This window comes from Meriones unguiculatus, chromosome 2 (genome assembly GCF_030254825.1).
Source record: "Meriones unguiculatus strain TT.TT164.6M chromosome 2, Bangor_MerUng_6.1, whole genome shotgun sequence".
NCBI classification, from domain to species: Eukaryota; Metazoa; Chordata; class Mammalia; order Rodentia; family Muridae; genus Meriones; species Meriones unguiculatus.
In genome coordinates, this window is record NC_083350.1 from 28119677 (window position 1) to 28142500 (window position 22824).

The 22824-nt window shown below is 52.8% G+C and overlaps 1 protein-coding gene across 1 annotated transcript; it reads left to right on the top strand.

Annotated features, from left to right (window-relative positions):
• The first annotated feature begins 4627 nt into the window (after positions 1-4627).
• Slc6a7 (solute carrier family 6 member 7) lies at positions 4628-22824 on the top strand. The gene is made up of 14 exons (XM_021633709.2): positions 4628-5008; positions 9506-9689; positions 11208-11339; positions 11440-11674; positions 13065-13203; positions 14377-14511; positions 15411-15514; positions 15629-15753; positions 16938-17050; positions 17123-17254; positions 17698-17797; positions 17960-18060; positions 18611-18778; positions 21305-22824. Exons 1-14 carry the CDS (start codon positions 4976-4978, stop codon positions 21515-21517), a joined length of 1914 nt encoding a protein of 637 aa, XP_021489384.1. The 5' UTR covers positions 4628-4975; the 3' UTR covers positions 21518-22824.

Here is a 22824-nt window from a genome sequence, read left to right on the forward strand (position 1 = left end):
TCACCATCTGTCCTTTCTCATGATTGTGTGTCTCCTCTCCATTCCGTAGTTCTTCCAACAAGGTCACCTTTAAAACATGGCAGATCAAACAGGACCTGCCAAAGCAGGTCTGAGGCTGAAGAAACGTGTCTTTGTGTGAGTGGTAGCCCCAGAGCCCTCCTGTCCACCTTCTAATCCTTCAGGTGCCTTCAGTTCAGGCTTTTCCTGCAATATTGTTATTCAGACTGCCTCTATGTGCCAGGCGAGCCTGGAAAGCACACAGTCCTTGCCCCCAAGAAGTGCCTGGCCCAGTGGGAAGAGTGCCACACATGTGTAATGGTGCCAGTATAAAAAGATAAGGGCCAGTCAGAACTTTGCTCTAGACATGGCACTGTGTCTGTGAAGATGGACAGCAGAGCCCATTGGGGGGCCTCGAAGGCTTCCTGGAGGAGGCAGTGTGCTTGAACTAGGATCTGTACGTGATGGTCAGGTCTAGAAGGGAAGAAAGAATGGGAGCAATGGGAGCTTTAGAGTTTTGTTTTGTTTTTCCAAGCTTCAGGGAAGAGATGTTCTTGTCACCTCTTTCCCAGAGGTAGGCAGAAGTCAGCTACCTAGGGCCCTCTCTGCCCAGAGGGCTCTGGTGCCAGCTGCCTGCCCCTCTGTTTACTGTTCTGGGAGTTGGCTAGGTCATAAAAAGTGTGTGCAGCCTGTCTGCCTTTGCCCTTTGCTCCTGGGCCTGGGATAAGCGTGTACAGGTGTTCCCAGCCCCAGCACACCAGCCTCCTTGCTCCAGCCATCCACTGGGGAGCTAGCAGGGCCTCTCTGTGGCAGCTGACACCAGAGCCTCTGGAACCAGGTGGCGCCAGAAGAATGGAGAAGGGAGAGGCTGGTAGCTGGCAGTGAGTTTAGCTTTCTGATCTGCATGACCCTAGGGTAACTACTTCACCTCTGTAGGCCTCCATTTCCTTCTCTGGTCTAGCTGTTTTGGGTGTAAAAAAGGATTTATGCAGCAAATGCTTTTAAAACCTGTTGAGCCCTTTCCCTGGCCAGACTGACCTGAAACTCACCATAAAGTCAAGCCTGGCCTTAAACGCATGGTGCTAATCTTTGCAACCACCACAGCCTTTGGAATGCCGGGATCACAGGCGTGAGCTGGTTCTGTCAGTGTTCCTTCCCCATGCTTCCTACCCAGGAAACTGGCACCGGTACCTGTGAGCATCACCCACACAAGGGAGTGCTGGAGTCTTGGGGCTGGAGGGCCATGCCATCTCCGTGACTGAGTGGAGAGTCAGGTTCTGGAGTTAAGTGGGCTGAGATCCAGTGTGGCAGCTTCCAGCTCTCGTAAGCTGGAAGCTAACGTGCTTAGACTCTTTGGGCCTCCCCATCTGTCAAAGGGACCTAGCGTAGCTATTCTTGGGACCAAGCAGCACAGGTCCAGCCCATGCTTTGCGCCCCACTTGAGATACTTGCATGTCTGGCTACAGTTGCAACCACCAGTGCTGAGGACAGTTGGTGGCCTGGGGAGATGAGGCCCTGGCTCTAGAAGACCTCTACCCAGCAGGCAGGGGGGCTGCAGCAGTCACTCACACAGGAGCCCAGGAGGTTGGGTGTGGGTCACCTGTCCGTTGGCATCCGAACTCCATGAGGAAGAGGAGTTGCCTGTGTATGTCTCCAAGCATGCTATGGTCTTCCTGCCACCTAAAAGCATTCCACTGGAGGGGCTGGGGCTATAGCTCAGTTGGTAGGGATGCATGAAGGCCTGGGTTCAGTCTCCAGTACTGTGAAAAACTGGTCGTGGTGGCACATGTCTGTAATCCCAGCACCTGAATGGTAGAGGCAGGAAGATCAAAAATTCAAAGTCATTCTTGGCTTACACAGTAAGTTCAAGGCCGGCCTGGACTACCTGAGACCTTGTCCAGAAGGAAAAAAAAAAAAAAAAGTTCTGGGAGAGGTTGAGGTGTGGCAGTAGCTAAGGAAAGAGAACTCTTCAGGTCACAGCAGACCCTGCAGCCACCCCAGAGATAGGGGTGTCCCAGCTATGGTCTGGGAAGAGCAGGTGTTGTTCGGGGAGCTGTGCATAGCCTTCGAGGCTCCAACAGTAGATCTGGTTTGGACTGGTCCTCTAAAGCACAAAACCAGGTCCTAGCAAATGAGAACGGAGCATACGGCACCATTTCCTTGAATCCATACAACTCCAGCTCCATGTTGGAAGCCCAGTGCCTTGGAAGAGGTGGGCTCCAGCAGCTGAGGGGCTCTGCATGTGTGACAGCAGGAATGTGAAGGAGGTCTTCAGTCTCTGAGAAAAACAGTCTGGCCCTGGGATGGGGAGACACCCACCAAAATGGCCCTGGAGGGCAATCCCGGCCTGCAGGCCCGCTCCAGAAGGGCATCGTCCCCCCTGCACCAGATGGACTGGCAGTCTGGAGCCTCATTTTTCACAGTCACCACTCCTTGTGTAACAAAACACATGCTCTACGGCGACAAAATCCGAACGTTTAAGCAAATTAAAAATGTTTATTTATATGCTTTTAAAAATATCTCCCTATATAATAAAGGAAGTACATTTTCATCTAACACTTTCCTTAAATCGGCACACATCTCCATTTCACTTCTGGCTTGTGGTGAAACCAAGAGACTTTCTGAGTGAAGGAAATGGGTGGGGGAGGGAAGGGAGGAGGGAAAGAATTTAAGGAGTGATAGCTTCCAAGCCCCTCCAGACTGGGGACAGGGACTAGGCAAGCATGTCTGGTCACCAAACCCTTGGTTACTGTGTGATTACAAAGCTGGGGCTTCAGGGGGTCAAGTGACTGACGCAGGCAACATCTGCCAGAAAAATCTTAAGTGTTTTGCTTTTTTCCCACCCAAGCTTGGTGACAGGGAGATGATGGCAGAGAGGTGACCAGGAAATGTAGCTTTAGTGACCTCACATCCTGCATTCTAGGTGTGGATCTGCTTTCCCCTTACTGAGTAATTTTTGCAAGCCTTGGCCTCTCTGGGCCTCGGTTTTCCCATCTGGAAAGGATGGACCCAGCCTGCACACCATACCCTCAGTGACTCTCACCAGAGCTCAGTGGTCACCACAGAATATACTTGCTCGAGAAAGGCCATCAGTCAGGTGTTACTATGCAGGGGCCAGAAAGAGACCAGATTTCTGGGATCTGGAGTCGGACACCTCACCCAAGCCCCTGTTCCCAAGGCTCTCTGGACCTTCCAAAGGCCTGACAGTTTCCAGTATCAAAGAGAGGGTAGGAGAAGAGGGAGGGCAAAGGAAGAGGGAGAATGGACCTGCATGAGCCTTCTTCCTGAGCCCCAGATCTCTACTCCTCCTGAGGCAGGGCTATAGGCCCTCCAGACTTATTCCTAAAGCTCTGAGGTTCTCGGAGATCTTGGGCACGTGACATCATTCCTCTGAGAAAGTTTCTTCACGTACACACACTTGCCTTCTGGCACTGTTGGGAAGAATTGATCATTGAATACTGGACATGGGCATCCATCCTAATACTGCAGGGTTCAGGAAGCGTGCTCAGCCCATCCTGGCCACGTGAGACTCCTAGGGGCAGAGGCAGCAGGGAGAAGTTCCTTCCTCCTCAGTCAGGGAAGCCTTGGCTGGCTAGACTCAGATAGGATTAGCTCAAAGGCTGGGGAGGACGATGGGAGATGGGGAGGCACCCAGGTCAGGAACTCTGGAACCCTGAAGCCCAGCCCTACTCTCAAACCCCCAGCAGACCCTACCCTGGCATCTCCCAAAGCCCCCTCCCCCTTCACGTAGAGAAGGATGGTGAATGTCTAAAGGGGGCGGGCGCCCTCAGAGGGCATGGGTTTCTCCGTGCCTCCCTTCCCACCGTGGTTCATCTCAGCAAACTAGTGCACTGAGTGCTCAGTCACTCCAGCTGTCAGTTTCCCTCCCTAGCCGAAGGCTCACAAGACGGGCAGGCTCTCTGAGAGCTCCGCCAGACATCTGCTGACCATTCGGTGGCCCATTTCACAGATAAAATGTATGGGCCTGAGGCCATAGTGCTGATAGACAGAAACCCGCTTTCATACTACATCGCAAGCCACCAACATGGTGACCCTTGCCTGTCTCTTCCTCCAAACCTCCCAACTGCACTTTCATCCCCCCCCCCAAAAAAAAAAACCAACAGTAGAGCCAAGGGCCATTATGTCTGTGGGAAGCCTATGAAGCCTGACTCTGTCCCTCGTGTCTCAGTGTGGCCTTGAGTGAATAACTAAGTTCCCAGTCCTTAGGTTTCTTCATCCACATAACCAAAGGGCTATCGTCAGCCTCTCTGAGTTGAGAAAAGAAGATGTGGCCCAGGACCATTTTAAGATACTGGATAAGTGTCTTAGACTAGTGGGCCCTTGGCTGAGTGAGCAACTAAGCAGTAGTTGAATGACTGCCCTGTTTTTTGTTTTGTTTTTTTTTTTTTTTTCCTGTTTGGTCTCTCTGAATTCCTTACACCCCAGAAAAGTGACATAAGGTAAAGAGGTTGCCTTGCAGGAAACTTAAGTTAAGGTCATCAGCAAAAAAATGTAGTCTGGTGCCAGAACCCCACACAGGAATATTAGTGTGCAGGACCACTCTGCCTACCTCTGGCCTCACCCAACTATTGGAAGGGAGGCCCAGAGAAGGCAGTCACTTGCCCAAGGTCACCCAGGAGACCGTAGCTGCGGCCGACGGTTTCTGTCACGCAACCCCCTCCCCACCCGCTCGGGCAGCTCCAATCCGCAGCTCTGCGTGCGGGGGCGCGCGCATCCCCCCCGCCGCCGTCTGTCCGTCATCGGATCTGTCTGGGTGTCTCCCCAGCCCAGGGCGCTGCGCAGGGAGAGGCAGGGCGTTCGCAGCGCCCCACGCCCGCAGCGGCCTCACGGCAGCGCCTGCGCCCTCCCCAGCCCGTGCGCGGGAGCCGCGGGGGCAAAGGCGCAGAGGTAGGACCAGCGCTGTGCACCCGCCTCGCTGGCTCTCTGCGCTCGTGCGAGCAATCGCCAGCTCTCCAAGATGAAGAAGCTCCAGGGAGCTCACCTCCGCAAGGTAGGGGCACGAGGGCGGAGCGCACCTGAGCGAGGCTGGGAGGATCGACGGGGCCAAAGGGATGCGGCCAAGGCTCAGGGCTAGGGAGCCTCCTCCCAAACGGGATTACCGGGAGGGGCGGGGTCACGATCTCCCCTGGTGGGTAGGGGTGTAGTGCTAGGGTCCGGGTTCACTGTGCCGCCCCGGCCTGCAAACAGGTGTCTGCAGCCCTAGGAGGTGCAGATGGGTGGCAGGGGTCAGACACCCCTCTCCCAGTACTCCATCTGTTCTACCAGACTTAGGGTGGGGGCGTTAGAAGCTGAATGTCAACACTGAGCTGGGCTCTGCTAGGGTTGGGATCTCACCCTGGCTTCACCTGGGCACTCTATGTGGAAGGGCCTTTGCCAGCTTCCATCGGACTCACTTCAGTCCTGAGCACTCAGGCCCTACGGGCTGGGGCCCCTCTGATGCCTCTCTTGTCCCTTTCCACAGCAGCCTTCCCTTTCCTTGCTTAGACGCCCTCCCCCCCCCCCCCCCCCGTCCTAGACAGTCCCTAGTCAGGGTTGAAGGGAGACAAGGGTGGGGTCCAGGAATCTAAGAATAGGAGGTAGCAGCAGAGATGTGAGGCAGACCTCGAACTCCGAACCTTGCCATGCTGGACCTCCCAGTTGTTTGTTGGGGAGGGGGAGTACTGAGGTAAGTTTCCTGGCGACGTGCTTTAAAGTACCAGCCACAGACAAGAAAGAAGAACTCCTGAGTCCTGTTTCTGAAGCCGCCACTTGGCGGTGACTGGTCAAGTCCACTCTCCAGCCATCTCCAACCAGTCTCCAGTGTGGAGATAAGAACCCCTCCCCCGCCCCGCTAGGCTGTGTGAAATATGGAGATGCTATGAACTGGAAGGGGCAGATACACGTGAGAAGACTACACAGAGGCTGGTTGCTCTCATCACTCACCACACACACACACACACACACACACACACCTTCAATCGTGCTTTCTGACTTCAGGCTCCCAGGCCTGTAAACACCGGGGTCTTTTTTATTGGCTGGCGGGAGCCACTTCGTGAAGTCATTTGTGTCTTTTGGAACCTGTTAGGTCTTGTCCCCAGTTCCCCTAGGGTTCTCTTTCTTCTTTTTGCTCTCGCTTCCCACAAGAGCCCGTGCCCTTCTCTGTCACAGCCAGGAATGAGAGAAACAACCACGTGGTAGGAAGCTCTTGCTGAGTACACCCCATAGGAGCTTCCTCAGCCTCTGCTGCTTCAGCCACCTGCTAGACCCCACTAGTCCCATTTTTTAGGCAGGGCCACTGAGGCACAGAAGAGAGTGCTTTGTGACTTATGGGCAAGTAGAAGCTACCTAGAACAAGCAGAGCAGCGCTGACACTCACACACACCCAACATCTAGGAGAGCAGGACCAAGGGTCAGCAGAAGCAGGACTGGACTTGTGGGAGGAGCTTGTCTTAGTCCTGCTCTGACCTTGGCTTACCATTTGACCTTGGGCCTCTCCCTTTCCTCTCTGGAGCTCTGTTTCCCGCAGTGAGGTGGGAAATCCAGGATGCCTTTTGTCTTTCCAAGAAGGTAGAAGATCCTCCTAGGCTTGGCAGTATACCCTCTCCTAGTCCACCCTTCACCCGATGTCTGAGGGTGGGGACCTATATCTGTCGGTCCCTAAAAGGCAGGGTGCAGGTGCAGGCTCAGAAGTGTGTTCCTTCGCGAGCTAGAGTGGGGAGTGTGAGCTCCCAACCAGGTGGAAATGGAAAGCAAGCCAGGTAGGTTCTGGCCCTGCCTCCACGTATTTGGCTGCTGGCTGCTGCTTCTGGAGCGGCCCCATTCTCATTGTGCCAGCCTCCCAGGATTCACCTGATGGTGGGGCTAGGGCTTCATGTAGTTTCCTGATTGGCTCATCTTTGGGGGACCCCATTCCCGGTCCCTGGAACAAGAGCAAGCCTCCTTCTGATTGGGGGAGGTGGGGGACCAGTTGTCAGCTTCCTGCTCTTAGAACTCTTGTCGCCATGGAAACAGATCGGACTGCTCTGCGAGTGTGGAAAGGGCAGCATCTCTGAGGGGATCCGAGGAGCCTCATTACTGGGACCTCCTGTCAGCTGCCCTGAAAGCGGCAGTGGTCTCAGAGTGACAGGCCTACCTTGCAACCTAGTGACAGGGGTCATGATAGCTGGCTGCCACCAACTCCCTCATTAGAGGTCCCTGTGGAAGCCTGGTCCCCAAAGGCTGGTTCTTGTAACTAGAGAGGCACCCTTAGGGGAGAGGAAGGGAAAGGGAAGAGCTCAGCTAAGCTGCTACCCTCACCTCAGCATGTCCTAGGCTACAGCAGAAAACTGCCACCCCAGTGTTTATTTATCTCAGTTCTAAAGTACCTTTTCCATTTTGTCTGTCACTATCACCCACAACCCTGCCAGGCTGTCTCTGTCACCGTTGCCCAACCACAGACAAGAATGCTGTCCTGGTGGTCACACTACTGTCACCGAGTCAGCCCAACACTGTAATTTAAGTGCAGCCTCGAGGTCCACTGCCCGGCCTGACACAAGAGCAGACGTCTCCAGCTGTGTGATCCTTTGCACCCCTATTCTGCCAGGGTTGGAAGCCAGGCCTGCCTGGTGCATGAGGACAGATGCTCTATCACTGAGCCACACCCCAGCCCTCCTTTCATCATCTTGATCCTGGTGACGCTTGTGTGGCCAGTACCCAGTGAAGCCTCCCCCGTCACTAGCTATTTTGGGTGGAGAGTCTTTGGGCTGGAAACTCATCTGGTCAGTGGGTTGGCTAACCCTGGGGAGGCTGTTCCTTGCCCCTCAGTAGACTTACACCTCTGAAGCTAGAAGCATGCTGGCTCCTTGAGACTCTTTCCTTGAACAGAGTCCCTACTTGGAATGCCCTAGCCCATTAAAGACATACATTTTAAGCCAGGTGGTGGTAATGCAAGCCTTTAATCCCAGAGAGCTACCTGCCTCTGCCTTTAATCTGGGAGACAGAGGCAGGTAGCTCTCTGTGAGTTTGAGGCCAGCCTGGTCTACAGAGTGAGTTCCAGGACAGCCAAGGCTACACAGAGAAACCCTGTCTTGAAAAACCAAAATAATAATAATAATAATAATAATAATAATAATAATAATAATAATAATACATTTTAGATTGTGTTAATCTAGCTTTTGACTGGAGGATTCTTCTACAGAATGCCTGAGTATCTCAAAGAAGAGGTTGTTTCTGGAAAAACTGATCTACCCAGTCTCCACACTGTCTACATGGGGAAACTGAGGTCCAGAAGATTATGGTCACACTGTATGTTAGCACAGACCATGGGTCAGAATCAGTCTCCTGGTTCCCAGGAATTCCTACAAGTCTATTTGGATGGGAAGCTGAGGGAAGGGCCTTTCTCCTATCCACACTACGGCTGGATGTTTACTGTTTGGCTTTGTATTTCCGTTCCTCGGGGCACTAGGGGATTTCAGAAGCAAGCAAGCCAGGTGCGTTGCCATATTCTGACCTTTTCCCACGTTCCTTGCTGGGAGCTTCTCCCTGGATTTTAGGTGGTTCTTCCTGTACCTCTGAGCTTCCTTCAGGCAGTAAACCAGAACTCATAAATAGGCCAACTTGCATGCTCTGGAGCCAAGATCTCAAGTGTCTGGAGCTGACCCACCACCTCTCAGCAACACCCACAGGGACCTTTCTGACCACAGTGAATCATGAAAGGAGCCAGCCAACTGGCCTCATTCTTTTCTGCACTTTCCTTCCCATTAATGATAGTTGGATGGTGACTTTCTGAGACAGAGCATAAGGTGCTTCTTCCTGAGTGCTAGGCAAAAACCACAGTCCCCACTAGGTCCTTTGAGCTACAAGTCAGAATTCTGATCCCTTCCTCAGGGAACCCACACTCTGTCAAGTCCTCTGCTTTCTGTGCTAGGGCTACCCTGGCTTCTTTCCTGTCCCCCGGAGCCACTTTCCTTGAACACCTCTCAGTCTGGCCCCCTGCCCTTTGGTGTGCTCCACACAGTCCGGGTACCCAGATGGACATAATCTCCAAGTGGGTAAAGACCATGCCGTCAGCATCATGCATACTGGGTGCCAGGCATGGTTCTCCTAATAGCCAGGCAGTCAAAAGCCTCAGGTAGGTCATGACCCCTCCTGCAGCTTCCCTCATGCTTGGAATGGAGTGTGGATGAGTAGTTGGCTCAGGTGATGCAAGTAGAATGTTTAGTGCTGTGATCACTAACACACAGTGACTGTCACAAGGATCACCATTGACAGTGATATTAAAATTGGATTATCCTTGGCCTATTTCTGCTAGCCAGGATAGAAGCCAGGCAGCTTCCTAAGAGCTGAGCCACCTGCTGGTCCCTGAGGGTCTGCAAGCTAAGACCTCTTGGGTCCAGGTGAAATCACTTGATTATCTGAACTGATGGAACATTTTCCACTCAGCCTTATCCAGTTCCACAGTCTTGGCTTGGGTTCTAGTTCCATTCTGGCCTCACCTTCCTCCCTGTTTGCTTTGTTCTCTTGCTGGCAGCCTGTCACCCCGGACCTGCTGATGACTCCCAGTGACCAGGGCGATGTGGACCTGGACATAGACTTTGCAGCAGACAGGGGCAACTGGACGGGCAAACTGGACTTCTTACTGTCCTGCATCGGCTACTGTGTGGGCCTGGGGAATGTCTGGCGGTTTCCCTACCGAGCCTACACCAATGGAGGCGGTATGGGCCTGGGAACCTCTTGGTAGCAGCTGGGATGACAGACCAAGGCTTGGGGGCTATAGGATGACCTTTGAAGTGATCTTGAGTTATAAGGGGGAAGCTTATTTTACCTGTCCCTTTTCATCACCCAAGCCCCTCCTCCTGTCTTGCCATCCGAAGCATGATACCCAGGTTTCCTCGAGGCCTCATGCTTTCCCAGACCCTATGGTGAGCGGAAGGAGCTGCCTGCTTGCCCGTTGTGGGTACAAGAAGTGGTACCCACTGTCACTACTCATATGCCTTGCAGTGTCTCCTGTTCCTTCCCCCACCTCCTCCAAGGCCCTGCTCCATCCACCATTCTCTCTCTAGAATTGTCAAATGTTCCCTCCTCTCCTTGTTCTTTCCATTCAGATTGCAAACAGAAGAATCTATGCTATATTACAAGTAATTCCCTTTGTCCTTGATTCTCCATCACGTTATGCTAAACCTCATTAATGATGGCTGGGGTGACATACGCCACTGGCCAAGTCCTGCCCTGATAACAAGCCTTCTGAGTAGGCACCTTGGAAATGCTGAAGTAGCTGGGATCTGGAGAGGCCAAATCCCTGTCTAAAGCCACATGGTGCAGATTCAACCTTCCAACTGCCTTCTCCAGAGATCCATGCTCTTGCATATCTCCAATTCCCTTTCCCAAACTCGTTAAAGAGGTGTGTGTTGGCAAAGGGGAAACCAGGTAATACCAGACCAAGCAAAACTGTGAGCCCACTGCCAGCCTCCAAGTCTCCGGGATTTTCCCCTCTCCCACTCCCTGCTTCCCTGTTTTGTGTGTTGACCTCACTTCTTCCTCAGACAGGCAGCCCTCCTCCATAAAGTTGGGGTGGGGAGCACAGACACAGACCCTTCTGGAATGACTCTGTTCTGGAAGGTTTAGTCACCCAGAGCCTCTTAGAAGATTGACAGAATGAGTAGATACAGAATTGCAAGGAAAGTGTTCAGCGTGACTTGGGATATTTACCCATGGAGCTTCAGGAGGGAGGGCAGAGGGCTAGCTGTGTGACTATAGCATTGCCAGAGCCATCTGGTGGTAGGCAGCTGTCTGAAGGAGGTGGCTGTCTATGTGCGAAGAGAAGGGGAAGGATGCCAGGCCCAGGAAACTGCAGGGCCCATGAAGTCTCAGGTGCCAGCCAGAGCATCCGTGGCAACACTGATGAGGAAGAGACCATTGGAGCCAGATTCTGGAGGTGTAGAGCTGGTACTCTTTGGGAGATAACCCATTCATCCACTCTTCATGTATTCACTCACTCAGCAGGTGTTTCTGGAGTGTCTGCTCTGTGCTCAGCCATGTTCTGGGCTCTCTAGCTACAGAAATGAGTAAACACCCATCAGTTTCCTCCTCCTCCCAGCCTCAGTGACCCTTAGGAGAAGCACCCCATCCTCCGCAGGAGGCTGCTGTCCAGGGACAGAGGTGGGCCAGTCAGCATGGAGCCTTGGAGGGGCTGGTCCACCTGAATCCCACCCCCATCTGCTACTTCCCTGCAGGAGCCTTCCTTGTGCCCTACTTCCTCATGTTGGCCATCTGTGGCATTCCCCTCTTCTTTCTTGAGCTGTCCCTGGGTCAGTTCTCCAGCCTGGGACCCCTTGCTGTCTGGAAAATCAGTCCCCTCTTCAAAGGTAAGGCCTCGGTGATTCCTGGCTATGTTGAGTGCAGCCATGGCCATGCCCCGCCCCCAGGCTCTAGCCCAGAGGGGATGCTCTCTCTTCCCTACTCCAGGTGCAGGCGCGGCCATGCTGCTCATCGTAGGCCTGGTGGCCATCTACTACAACATGATCATTGCCTACGTCCTCTTCTACCTCTTCGCCTCCCTCACCAGCAACCTGCCTTGGGAGCACTGTGGCAACTGGTGGAACACAGAGCGCTGCCTAGAGCACAGAGGCCCCAAAGATGGCAATGGGGTGCTGCCCCTTAACCTCAGCAGCACCGTCAGCCCCAGCGAGGAGTACTGGAGGTCAGCCTGACTGGAGTAGCCGCTGAGGGTGGGCAGGAGGAGGGTGCTGTGCTGGTCTAGCCTGGGCTGTGGGGGGAATGACAAATGGTTCTTATTCTGGCTACTTTCTTGGCCAGCTAGGTTTATTTAGAACAGGACAACTAGAGTAAATAATTCAGAAAGTGGATGTGCAGATTAGAGGACAGGGTTTATTGAAACCGCAGTCTAGCCTCGGGGGTGAAGGGGTTAGTAAGTGTCCATTTATTAACAAGAGTGACATTTATTAGTGAGAGTGACATTTGAGCGTCTCAGTTTCTTCCACCGTCACAGTGGGAGAAGATAGCTACACCTACTTTAGAGGACATTATCTGTTTAGTCATTTACTCAAGTATTCATTCTGTGAATAAGCATTTATGGTGTTGCTATGTCAGTTGGTAAAGCACTTGTCATAGATCAAGGGCCTTACACAGTTAGAACCACCTCAGATTAGTGTAAGAGCAGAGGTGAGATGGAAGTTGCCTTCAAGGTTTAAACAAGGCAATGTGGATAAAACCATCATTGTGCCAGGCACTCATGGACTTGGGAATGGCGGCTAATGGCATTATGGCTCACTAGCCTCTCGTAGCTGAGAAAACAAGGTCCAGAGGCTTGTTCAGTTAGCAGCAAGGGTGACACTAAGGATTCCTGATTCAGTCCTGTTCCAGGGTAATCTAGGATAGCCCAGACCCTAGATGGATAGTCCCTTCTTTCCCCTACAAAGAATTTTTTGCAAAGTTTCCCCCAATAAGTTTGTGTCTTGAAATGGTCCCTCTCCCAGCTTGCATGGCCTGTGCAGTCCACTCATTTGCTCATTTTCAGGCCAGCCAGAGAACCTGTATCTGCTAAAGTATGACCTAATAGTTTTGAGTATGCCATGCAAAACTAGAACTTGACAAGGTTGCTGTAGCTGCCAAGGGTCTCTGTGGCAATACTAAGGCTGATCACATTGGATGAGGCATAAACAGGGCAGATGGCACTGGCAGGAGGGTTTACTGGAAGGAGTTTAATGAAGAGGCTTTATAGAGGATCAGAGACTCCATACACAGAGGCAGGCACTGGAACTAGCACTAGAGAAAGCTGCTACCATGCAGAACCAAGAGGCAAAGAGAGAGATTTTGGGCCTTGGAGCCTTGGAAGTGGGACTACCCAACATGAACCATAACCCAGAGGAACCTAGCTCATCGACGGGTTGCATGGACTTGGACTTGGATTCAGCCAATTAAAGATAAAATGGAGGGGGTTTGGAAAGCATCACATGGCGGGGTCAGGGGGGACCTACCTGGCCTGGAAGGCTGGCCATGGCTCCCTCCTCATCAAACCTACGGAGTACGGCAGGATGACCAGAGGATTCTCGAATCATTGTCTTGCACAGCCGCTACGTCCTGCACATTCAGGGCAGCCAGGGCATCGGCCGACCGGGTGAGATCCGCTGGAACCTCTGCCTCTGCCTGCTCCTGGCCTGGGTCATCGTGTTTCTCTGTATCCTCAAGGGGGTGAAGTCCTCGGGCAAGGTGAGGCATGGGAGGGGCTGGGTGCCAATGCTCAGTGGCTGCAGAGAAAGTGGGTGCTGGCTAAGGAGAGGGAGATGGCAGGGTCCACCCGGTAAAGGGAAGGGAGGACCTGGGGAGGGCTCTGCCGGAAGGGGGAAGGAGGTAGGGACACAGGGCCTCCCTGATTTTCCAGGCTAAGTAGGCAATACCCATCAGTTACTCAAGTTGGTGCCCTTGCCTGAGCTTGGCACTCTGCAGTGAGGGTCTGTGGAAGGCTTATGGGATGGATATATATATAGATCAGACCTCTTGGAGCTGCAGGTGACCCACAGCCAGTTGTTTCATTAACTGGAGAGCCCCGGGGTGTAGGTTGGCTGGGTCTGGGGTTCCTTTGATGTTTACACAGTCTGATGTCTCAGTGAAGCCTTCCTCCACTCTGGCTTCTTCCATCTGCTTCCTCAGTCTGCAGATAGGGTAGAACTTACCTTATTGAATAAGGTGGGCGGTGTACCCACCCCATACCCAGTCTCCGTGGCAGGAAGGGATTATCTGTTTGGCTGGGCCTGCTCATGAGCCCACCCCTGCAGCTGGGACATGAAACCCACGTAGGGAAAGTTGGACGACTGTGCGGGTGAAGACCAACCAGACATGAGGAGAGCAGTGTGCCCTGCAGGTGATGGATGGGTAGAGAGAAGGCAATAGGCTGTTTTAGGACTTAGGAAACTGGGTCATTTTTACATGACCCAGATTTTAAATGACCTTTGCTAAGCCAGAGCACATCGCTATGCGGTATAGGGTAGAAAGTGTTAAAGAGGAGGGACCGCCATGGTCACTAGTGAGGCAGAAGTCGGTGAGGCTTGGTAAGATGGCAAGACAAGTGGCTGGCTGGATGTTCAGGAAGCTGAGGGTGTCAGATGGTTTGCAGGGATGCAAGTGGGGGTCACTCACCACCAGTAGTGCGACTGGATACCAGGGGAAGCAGTAGAGATGGACTGGGGTGGCCTTGGGAAGCAGGGTAGCAACACTGGACTGGTGATGGGGAGAGCAGGAGGGAGGGAGAGATGGAGACATGTCTAAACTGGTGGCTGTTCCTGGATCAGGACCAGCAAAAGCGGAGAAGGCGGGTCTCTGGGATGAGACAGGCAGGTAGAGCTGTGTGGAGAGTTCTCTGCCACTCAACCCATCCTCTTCCAGGTGGTGTATTTCACAGCCACCTTTCCCTACCTCATCCTGCTCATGCTGCTAGTTCGAGGAGTGACCCTTCCCGGGGCCTGGAAGGGCATTCAGTTCTATCTCACACCCCAGTTCCACCACCTGTTATCTTCCAAGGTGAGTGGGGAGTGTGAAAGGAGGATTCTTCTACGAGAGAGGGGACAGGAGTAGGGGCCCCTCCAGCTGCTAGCTGCAACACTGTCCCAGTCCTTTCTGTGTGTCCTCGTTTATTCCTTAAAGCCCTATGAAGCAGATACTATTTTCTCCATTTGACAAAAAAAGAAAGAAAGAAAGAGAGAGAGAGAGAGAGAGAGAGAGAGAGAGAGAGAGAGAGAGAAAAGAAAAGAAAAGAAAAAAGAAAAGAAAAGAAAGAACGGAAGCTCACAAGAATTAGTGATGAGTGGAAGGTCTCATGGCTGGGGTTCCACTCAGATCGTCTGGCTCCAAAGCCCTAGGGGACATTAGCACCAGTGATTCACAACATGGCCCTGGCATCTGACACCATTGACCTTACACTCCTTGACTGTTGCAGTGATTTAACCCTCACTGTGCCTTTCCGTGAGGTAGGAACTATTCTAGGTCCTTCACCACCAATGAAGGACTTGGAGTGCAGGGAGGTGACAGGTCTAGACCAGGATGCAGTTAGAAACTGGTGAAGGTGAGTGCCAGTTCAGGTCCCTCGGACTCCAGACAGGAAGTAAAATGGTTACATAGGCCTGTGCTCAACTCCAATCTGCTGGCAACTCTGCATTAGCCACACCTTCCTTCAGGACTGGACCAGGCTTAGAGACCATCTTCTAGACCCCGGGTGGTAAACTGAGTCCCAGAAAGGGGAAGGACTTGCCCACATCCTGCAGTGTAAGTGCTGGTGCTGGGTCCCCTCCTGGGCCTCATTTGTAACCCTGGCTGTTCCCCATTCCTGGTTGAACCTACCTCTCACCCTCACCCCTCCACCTCTTCTCTTTCTCCTCTCCTGGGCCCTCCCTGCCTTCCCTGCTCCTCTTTCCTTGGCACAGGTGTGGATTGAAGCTGCTCTTCAGATCTTTTACTCCCTGGGAGTGGGGTTTGGGGGTCTCCTCACCTTTGCCTCCTACAACACATTCCACCAGAACATCTACAGGTAAGTGCTTGGACTCCCTGGTGCCAGACTCAGGAGGACTGTTGCCCATGAGGCGCTCTTGGGTTGAGGCTGTGGCCAGCTCACCCTGACTTGGGTTTGGATTCTTCCTGACAGAGACACCTTCATTGTCACTCTGGGCAATGCCATCACCAGCATCCTGGCTGGCTTCGCCATCTTTTCGGTGCTGGGATACATGTCTCAGGAGTTGGGTGTGCCCGTGGACCAAGTGGCCAAAGCAGGTAGGTGGGGCATTGTTTTTAACAAAATCTCAATTGTTTGATTTTACCAATAAAGACCCAGGAGCCAGATGTTCAGGTGAAAGTCTGCTAGCTCCAAGAGGCAGAGAAAGCACCCAGCTGACCTTCCTCCCCAGCCAACAATGTCCCAAAAGGAGCATGACCCTTTCCCATGCCATCTCAAAAAACAAAACAAAACAAACAAAAAACCCTCAAACTGAATGTCCCTCCCTTTTGCTTCCTGTGAGTCTCTCTATCCATCCTGACTTCTTTTACCCTCTTCTAGTGATTTTCCTATGTTCACTCACTGTCAACTGGTAGCTTGCTCTTGGCCTAGGATTGACTTTCTTTAATCATGTTTACGATATTCAAGCAGAAAGCTCTTGGAATAAAGGTGTGTGCTAGGGCTGAGCCACACCACAACTAGAAACAGTTTTGTTTTGTTGTCCCGCCCCCCCCCCCCCCGTAAACCATCCAATCTCAGATTTACAATGTGATCAAATATTCTGCAACAGTGGGTGCAGCATTCAGGAGTTTGGTTGGATGAGAGGTGGTTGGGCTTCAGGGTATCAACACAGACCAGCAGCATAGGGGATAGCTATGGTTTTTGGGGGAGTGTTTTGGTTTTGTTTTGGGGCATCTGTTTCTGTTTTCTGTGGGGACAACTGTGTAAATGCATGGGTGTGAAAATGAGTGTGCAACAACAATTTGTTCTGGACACAAAAAGAGTTTCTGTATGAGGCTGTCTTGTCTTTCAGGTCTTGTTTGTCCAAACAAGTCACTTCCTGAGATGTATGCATGAAAGTGAACCTAGGGAGCCAGTGATCTGTGAATCAGGGTATTTTGTGTCAGTGGGTGAGTGTAAGTATGTGTACTGGTAGAGTTCTCTGTACAAACGAGTGTGAGGGGACCTGTGTTCTGACTACGTGTTACATTTGGTTCCTGCGTGTTTGAGCGTGACTGCTTATTCATAGTCAATAGTCCCATGCCCTGAGCACCTGCAGTGTGCCAGCCCAAGTCCTTGGCACTAAGAAAGTGGTGAATGTGCTCAGTTGGTGTTAGTCTCTGGACCTGGGTGTGGTAAGTGAGTGTGCTCCCACATCGACACAAACCACCCTATATATTTAAATGCGTATTGGGGCATACTGTGTACTCCAGGCTGCTGACTCCGCATGCCCTGGGCCCAGGCCCTGGCCTGGCCTTTGTTGTCTACCCACAGGCCATGACAATGCTTCCCCTGTCACCTTTCTGGTCCTTCCTCTTCTTCTTCATGCTTCTGACTCTTGGCCTGGATAGCCAGGTAAGCCTTGGCCGTGGGAGTGGGTCCTGCTATGTGTGAGCGTAGAATTCTGACCTCACTACCCCCCTGCAGTTTGCCTTTCTAGAGACCATCGTGACTGCAGTGACAGATGAGTTCCCATACTACCTGAGGCCCAAGAAGGCAGTGTTCTCAGGCCTCATCTGTGTAGCCATGTACCTGATGGGGCTGATCCTCACCACAGACGTGAGTGACCTGCAGGGGGCGCTGAGCTGGGGGAGCTGGGCAGGGTGGCACTTGCAGCAGTAGTTTTGGCCAGCTGAGCAGTCACTGAACTGTTTCCCGTCCTACCCAGGGCCTGTTTCCTGTAGTATGCACCTTGGTCTATGGTTGAGTTCTGGCTCTGGAGTCACTTTGAAAGACCTGGGGGATTCAAGCCTCACTCCTCCACTTGCTGAGTGATTCCAGACAAGTGACTTTCTCTCAACACCCATTTTTCCTCATCCATAAATGGTTCTTGTTTGGGGATCGGGCTTTTGGGAGTCAGGAAAGGGCATTGTCTCTACAGGGCTGGGTGGGCAGATTATGTCATGGCTTTTATCCTCTTAGTACCCTAGCCATTTCCCATTCACCTCCTGCCAGAGAAGGAGGCTGAGGCTGGAAGCCCAGCGCTGTGCTCTCTGTTCCAGGGGGGTATGTACTGGCTGGTCCTTCTGGATGACTACAGTGCCAGCTTCGGACTCATGGTGGTGGTGATCACCACGTGCCTCGCTGTCACCCGGGTATATGGTGAGAAGGGCTGTGGGGGAAGGCAGGCTGACACCCCATGGAGTGAGAGAGCAGGGTGTGGACCCTGTGCTAGCAGTCAGGCAGGGACGCAGGCATGGGGGAGGGGTCATGGGCACTGGTGGGACCTCTCATGGGGACACTCTTTTCTCCACCCCTGTGCAGGCATCCAGAGGTTCTGCCGAGACATCCACATGATGCTGGGCTTCAAGCCAGGCATCTACTTCAGGGCCTGCTGGCTCTTTCTTTCCCCGGCCACACTGCTGGTAACCGGGGTGGGAGGGAGGGTAGCTGGCTGGGGCCCCAGGGTCAAGTGTAGATTCTCTGTGCATTTAGTCGAGCTGGGTTGAGCCTTTGCTAAGACTGTGGAGTGGGTATCTGGACCTAGCCCACACATCCCCCTTTCAAGCCCCAGTTTTCTGAACTGTGGTATACCTAGACTTACAGTCGGTCAGCAAATGGGTGGGGCTTTCCTAGTTCTTAGGACCGCAGGAGGGGACCTCAGTACAGTGTTTTGCTTGTGATAGGGTAGGAGCAACTGGGAGGGAGGTTGTCTCGGGATTTAGGCTATGTCCAAGCTGGGCTGTCACAGACCTTCATGTTGAGTCAGCTTGGAGCTAGCCAGTTGCCCAGGTCTAACAAAGGCCCCAGAGATGTACCATCTTTGGTTCTGGTAAGGACCATGAGTAGGTCCCAGGTAGGCTCTCGTAAGCCTTAGGATGGTCCTGGCCTAGGCCATGCCATACTCTGGGCTCCACTCAAGGATACTCTGGGCTCCACTCAAGGATCAGTGACGCTGGAGTCTCCATTCTGCAGGCCTTGCTGGTATACAGCATTGTCAAGTACCAGCCCTCGGAGTATGGCAGCTATCGCTTCCCTGCCTGGGCTGAGCTGCTAGGCATCCTCATGGGCCTGCTCTCCTGCCTTATGATCCCAGCTGGCATGCTGGCAGCTGTGCTTCGAGAGGAGGGCTCACTCTGGGAGGTGAGTTTGCTTTCCCTGCCCACCTCTCAGCCCTGTGGCCCAACTCTGGTCCCAGCTCTGAGTGTTAAAAAAACAAAAACAAAAACAATAAAGGGCTGGAGAGATAGCTCAGAGTTTAAGAGCACTGGACCTCTTCCAGAGGTCCTGAGTTCAATTCCCAGCAGACACATGGTAGCTCACAAGCATCTATAATGAGATCTGGTGCCCTCTTCTGGCCTGCAGGCACACATGCAAGCAGAACACTGTACACATAATAAATAAATCTTTAAAAAAACAACAATAAAAAAAACAAACAACAACAAAAACACACCACCTGCAGGATCCTTGTAGCCTGCAAGAGGCTGGATTCACTCTGGAGCTGGAATCATGCTCTGAACCTCACAGCACATGGAGCCTTGGTGTTGGAATTGGAGAGAATAACTAATCCAAAGACCACTGATGATAGTGCAGGGGTCAGGACTTGAATTTGAAGACCAGAGCCATTGGATAACATTGAGATACCCCATAAGGCAGGCTATCCTTCTTGTCCTATGTTCAGAATCACTGCTGGTTCCATAGTTACTAGGATGCCAATACTGTGTTTTGCTTGTGATAGGGTAGGAACAACTGGGAGAGAGACTGTCTCAGGATTTAGGCTATGTCCAATCTGGGCTGTCACAAACCTTCATGTTGAGAATGATTGTGTTAAAGAGAGCCAGGCTGTGGTGGCACACGCCTTTATTCCCAGCACTCAGGAGGCAGACACAGGTGGATCTCTGTGTGCTCCAGGCCAGCCTGGTCTACAGAGGGAGTTCCAAGACAGCTGGGGCTGTCTTGAAACAAACAAACACAAGCAATTGGTACAGGAGCCAACAGGCCTTGAAAGAAGTAGGTAGCAGTGCACCCAGGGCCAGCCGATGTGCTGTGTGATCACAAGGAGATCCTGCCCTCTCTCTGAGCCCAGAGTTTTCACTTTGGCCATTATGAGTCCTGAGTCCTCCCCAGAGGCCATCATCGTAAATGAGTGGAGCTCAAGTGAGCCTGATGGGGGCAGACAGAGCCTAGGGACCCTCCCTACGGCAAACCCCTATCAGAAGGTGCCAGAGCCAGCTGGTCCCAGCTCCTGAGAGCTGACTGTTGAGCACTTAGGAATGCCGTGAGCCCGTTGTTAAACTAGCTCTGGCTTGAAATCAGCAATGGCAGGAAATGAGCTATAAAAGCAGTTCCATGCCCCTTCTGTAGGCCTGTGCCCCAGCACACTGCTGCCACCTGCCTGCCCCACTCAGCCATTCTCTCTGTCTGAAATGCCCACCCGGTGCTCTCTGTCCCCAGCCATGTGACAGCCTGGAGTAAGCCATTGCTCTGCTTCCAACCACTGTTCGGGTTGGAACTAAGCTCTCCCCTTTCTGAACCTTGGAGTCCCTTGCTCAAAGAGCCAGGTGTGTGCAGAGGACAGTGGAACACAGCAGCCGGGAGACAGGGAAGTCAGCACTTGAATTTATTGGATTTCTGGCTAGGCCCAGAAGCAAGCAGCCTCTCAAGAGGCTTCTTTCCACCCATTGGGTCAGAGTCCCAACAGCACCAATGACCCTACTCAAGTTGTGTCTGTAGCCTTGGTGTCTCCATAAGGACAGAGATGCCTGCCTATAAGGCTGCTGTGAGGAGAGAAGGAACCAGTCAGACATGTGCGTGTGCATGCATGTGTGCCATGACCAAAAAAAGCAAGTTGGGAAGGAAAGGGTTTATTTGGTTTATGTCAAGTTGACAAAAAACAGTCAGTACAGGAAGGTAGACAGGGCAGGTCACAGAGAGCATGCCAAACCTCCATCCCAAGGAAGAGGAGAAACCATCGGCAATTTTGTGAGGAGCTGGCTCCAACAGTTGAATAAATGCCACCACCACACTCTGGGTGCCAAAACGCTGTTGGTGCTAGACCAACAGAGACATCACCCTCTGTGCCCTTGGAGCCTGTACCCAGTGGACTTCATCAGTTGTCAGTGGCTTCCTTTTTCTCAGGGTACAGGATCCTTCCTCCAGCAGGACGGGCAGAGGGCCCTGGGAATGTGGCTAAGGATGGTCTCTGAAATCGTAGGCTTAGTCAGCTCCTTAGTCAGCTCCCTCCTTCCTAGGCAGTGGGCTCGGAGAAGTATCCAGGAGGCCACCTCAGCCCCGCCTCTGTTCTGGCTGCGAGTTCTTTTCCTAAAACCCCCAGCAAGGATTCAACTCTCAGCAGAAGGAAGCTGGAGTGGTCTTCTGAGCCTACCTTTAAATGCTTGTCAGGGTGCATGTGTGAGTGTGTGTGTGTGTGTGTGTGTGTGTGTGTGTGTGTGTGCATGCATGTTGTCTCACAACATTAGCAGCCATGTCATTCCCGGCACCAACTAGTTATATCCTCTTTACAACGCCCCAGTGTGGCATTTACACATGGTCCCTTGAGGACACTGGTGCAGAGGTGGCAGAGCAGATTCTCACTGGGCATAGGTAAGTCTTTGCTGAGTGCCTGGCCATGGAAAACACTCACCACCCATTATCATTGCTCCGCCATAGCGACTTCAGCAGGCCAGCCGTCCTGCTATAGACTGGGGCCCATCACTGGAAGAAAACCGGACGGGCATGTATGTGGCCACGCTGGCTGGGAGCCAGTCACCAAAGCCGCTGATGGTACACATGCGCAAATACGGGGGCATCACCAGCTTCGAGAATACGGCCATTGAGGTGGACCGTGAGATCGCAGAGGAGGAGGAAGAGTCCATGATGTGAGACTGGAGACCACCAAACAGGAGGGCTGGCTGGGGCCTCACAGTCCCTTCCTTGGGACCTGCAGGAAACAGCTATGCCCACTAGGATTCTGAGAGGCAATGGGACGTTGCCACAGCAATGCCAGTCCCCACCATAAGTCCCTCTTTGTGGCCTCTGCATCTCCAGGAACCTCTGTCTAGGCAGACATAACACACACAAGGTAGCTCATTCAAAGCTGAAATGACCCACCTCAGCCCTCACTTTGCTGAGGGGTGTGTTGAAACCGGGGAGGGAAGAGCTGGCCCAAGGTCACATGCCCATGAGGACTTGTTCCCAAGCCTCCATCCAGCCAACTCCCTTTCTCCTGGGGGCAGCCGGCACCATATTTGTTTTCGTTGTTCAGACATTTTGGCAAGATACATTTCCATACAACTTTAAACTTGGGGTTCAGGCTTGTGAGAAGCCTGGAGGGTTCTGAGGCCATGGATGTAGAGAGCCAGTGAATGAATTGGGCAGAAGAATCTTTGTGGGTTCCTGTGTTAAGGCCAATTTCCCCCCAGAAAAGGTGGGAGCTAGGGGGGCTGAGGGAATATAAAGGATTACAGAACCGACAGGAGGGAGGGTTTATGTGTGGGCCAGAGCTGCCCCTGAGCAGGAGGAGGCCCAACCTGCCAGAGTAGAGACCAAGAGTGGCTGGAGATGGTGATACTCACAGGTTTTAAGAGGGGTTGAAGAACAGCAGGGAGGGGGAGCCAGAAAGGCAGGGTGGGAGGGGGTTTGCATGGCACGACATATCACTTTAGGTCTGTTCAGGGTGGATTAGGGACAGATGTGGAGGTGGGAGGCTCGTGGAGTACAGGTGAGAGGTACTAGAGGCTGGGATTCGGGGCTATCATGGGAGCAGACAGAGCCCACCCTTCACCACATGGACATTGTGCCCTGGGCTGGCAGGAGGCCTGAGGAGCACCCACCATGAGGGTAGAAATGAGACCTCTAGCCAGGACCCTTCTCTCTTGTCCCCGTGGCTTCCAATGACAAAGGCTACCGAGACTGAGATGGTTCACACAGGACATATGTCCTGCTTCTGCCGGGCACCTGACATGAGGGCAGGGACAGAGGGTAGCTTCTGCCCTGGGTCCTTGAGAGATGGTGTCCAGGTGTGGCCATGAGGTGCCTGCCCATTGCACTCGCCAGCAGAGCAGGGCACTCTCTTGCAGCATAGTGTCCTCTGGACTCAACTCTCTCCTGGTATCTCCCTGGCCTATTTGTGTTCTGCTGGATGGATTGTCAATAAACACCAAATGAGGTCATCCTTCTTACCTGACTCT